The 2,500-nt window shown below is 39.2% G+C and overlaps 1 protein-coding gene across 2 annotated transcripts in view; it reads right to left on the bottom strand.

The window, feature by feature from the left end:
- Positions 1 to 2,500, bottom strand: part of LOC143286997 (ATP-dependent RNA helicase DHX58-like) — a 49,956-nt gene that overhangs the window by 41,628 nt on the left and 5,828 nt on the right. Inside the window, exon 2 of one of the 2 annotated variants that reach the window (XM_076594997.1) lies at positions 1 to 192. This exon is cut by the window's left edge and continues 96 nt beyond it. In XM_076594997.1, coding sequence (XP_076451112.1) covers positions 1 to 145 — 145 coding nt within the window. In that variant the 5' untranslated portion in view covers positions 146 to 192. The remainder of the gene's footprint in view (positions 193 to 2,500) is intronic. The other variant, XM_076594998.1, reaches the window with a different exon arrangement.

Raw genomic sequence — 2,500 nt, 5'->3', positions numbered from 1 at the left:
AGCCCACAGCCTCCCTCAATGCCGCCACCGTCACCGCCTCCCTCTCCTCCTCCTCCTGCCCCTCTCCCCTCTGCGCCCGGCCCTGGCCGTCCACGTCAGGGTGCTGACCTTGACCCTGACCTTGACCTTGAAGCGGATTCACCATGACGGCAGCAGTGATGGTCAAGGACTCTTTGGTCTCCTGTTGCCCTGCTGACAGTGACAGGCGAAGACCTACTTACAGATTACATATTACAGAACACTTTATTATCTCAACGAGAGAAATTCATTCGTGGTGTAAAACACATAAACAACACACGGAAATCACAGTCATTCAACATGTATACAAAAAAGACATGAAATGTTTAGATGGCAACCCAGTTGTACAATAAATGATCACAGAAGACAAAAACAACACAATAGAAACCTTTAAAAAGGTAACTTGGAGTAAATCACACATACATCATCACAGCCATACACTTTTTTTTCTCACGTGTGTGTGTGTGGAGGGGGCATGGGGGCTGAGAAGAAGAAGAAGAAGAAGAAGAAGAAGAAGAAGAAGCAGGAGGATGAGGAAGAGGAGGATGAGGAAGAACAAGAAGAAGAAGAAGAAGAAGAAGAAGCAGGATGGGGAAGAAGAAGAAGAAGAAGAAAACTTTTCTTCGTGATGTGTACAATAGACCGACGGAACATGTGACAGGGGCTTTCTGATGTGGTATGTAATGATGTTTGCTGATGGTTGACAAACACGAAGGGTGTTGGGAGGGAGGAGGCAGGATGGAGGAGGGGGACGAAGAAGAAAGAAAGAAAGACAGAAAGAAGAAGAAGAAGAAGAAGAAGAAGAAGAAGAAGAAGAAGAAGAAGAAGAAGAAGAAGAAGAAGAAGGAGGAGGAGGAAGAGGAGGAGGAAGAGGAGGAGGAGGAGAAGAAGAAGAAGAAGAAGAAGAAGAAGAAGAAGAAGAAGAAGAAGAAGAAGAAGAAGAAGAAGAAGAAGAAGAAGAAGACGACGACGACGAAGAAGAAGAAGAAGAAGCAGGAGGAGGAGGAGTAAGAGGAGGAGGAAGAGGAGGAGGACGAAGAAGAAGAAGAAGAAGAAGAAGAAGAAGAAGAAGAAGAAGAAGAAGAAGAAGAAGAAGAAGATTGATTGATTGATTGATTGAATCTTTAATGGGTAAAGAATTAGGCACAGTAAAGGCCTTTTTACAATTCTGCCCATTTAACGACATAAAAAATAAAGAACGAACGACACAAAACATAAAAATAAAGAAATAAACTGAAATAAAATAAAATAATAAGAACGACGAATAAGAATAGGAACTTGAATAGTCTATTAAAGGTAACAAAGCGATGAAAAACTGGAACAATTGGTACATTACATGTACATAGGTACTTACACACACACACACACACACACACACACACACACACACACACACACACACACACACACACAATTATAAAACAAGCAACAAAGACATACGTACACATTCACGCCCACACACTCAAACACACACAAACACACACACGCACTTACTGTTCACACATACACATACATTCCATTTTTCATTCATCATGGCATGGCAGCTAGTGGACTGAGTACAAGCAAGCATTTGCAAAAGACCGCGAGCAGGTTAATCAAATGTATCGAATAGAAATATTCTTATCTTAGTTTTAAAGAGAGATATGGCTGGAATTTGACGACATGTCTTTGGAAGCATGTTCCATTCGATGCTTCCATTAAATGAGAGACTCATCTTAAATAAATCAATTTTAGGCTTTGGGACAATAGCTCTATCTGAATTACGTTGGAACTGGAAACAAAATAACGATTTTAAATATTGTGGGCATGCGTTATGAACAATTTTATGCATAAGAATCAATGTGTTATATCTAATAAGTATATGAACAGGTAATATTTGAAGTTCTTTGTACATATTGTGCACAGATCCACCTGTGGTATTTACATGGTTAATCATCTTAATGGCACGTTTTTGTAAAGAGCAAAGTGGCTTTAATGTAGAAGGAGGACATTTACCCCAAATAATCGAGCAATAGCTGAGGCGAGACTGGATATAGGCAAAGTAAAACACACGTCTAGAATGATTATCAAGAAAGTGTTTGATCTGTGATAATTGGAATACACTAGATGATACTTGTTTTATGAGGCAATGAATATGTTCCTGCCACGAAAGATTTTGATCAATAGTAATGCCTAATAGTATATGCTTAGTAACTTGTTTGATAGTATTGTCTTTATATTTTATGTTAAGTTGTGCGTCTTTTATGTTCTGTCTTTTCTGACGAGGACAAATTAACATGCATTCTGTCTTTTCAGGGTGCACGACCATATCATTAGCATCACACCAGTTTTCGACAGATTTCATGATGGCATTCAGGTGATAACTAATTTCGTCAACATTGTGACTAGCATATTGTATTGATGTATCATCAGCAAATAAATCACAGACTGCATGTTGAATTGATAAAGGTAGATCGTTGATATACAAGGAAAATAAGAGAGG

This window comes from Babylonia areolata, chromosome 10 (genome assembly GCF_041734735.1).
Source record: "Babylonia areolata isolate BAREFJ2019XMU chromosome 10, ASM4173473v1, whole genome shotgun sequence".
Lineage (NCBI taxonomy): Eukaryota > Metazoa > Mollusca > Gastropoda > Neogastropoda > Buccinidae > Babylonia > Babylonia areolata.
Note: the sequence above shows the minus strand (reverse complement) of the source record. Positions and strands in the feature narration are given on the sequence as shown.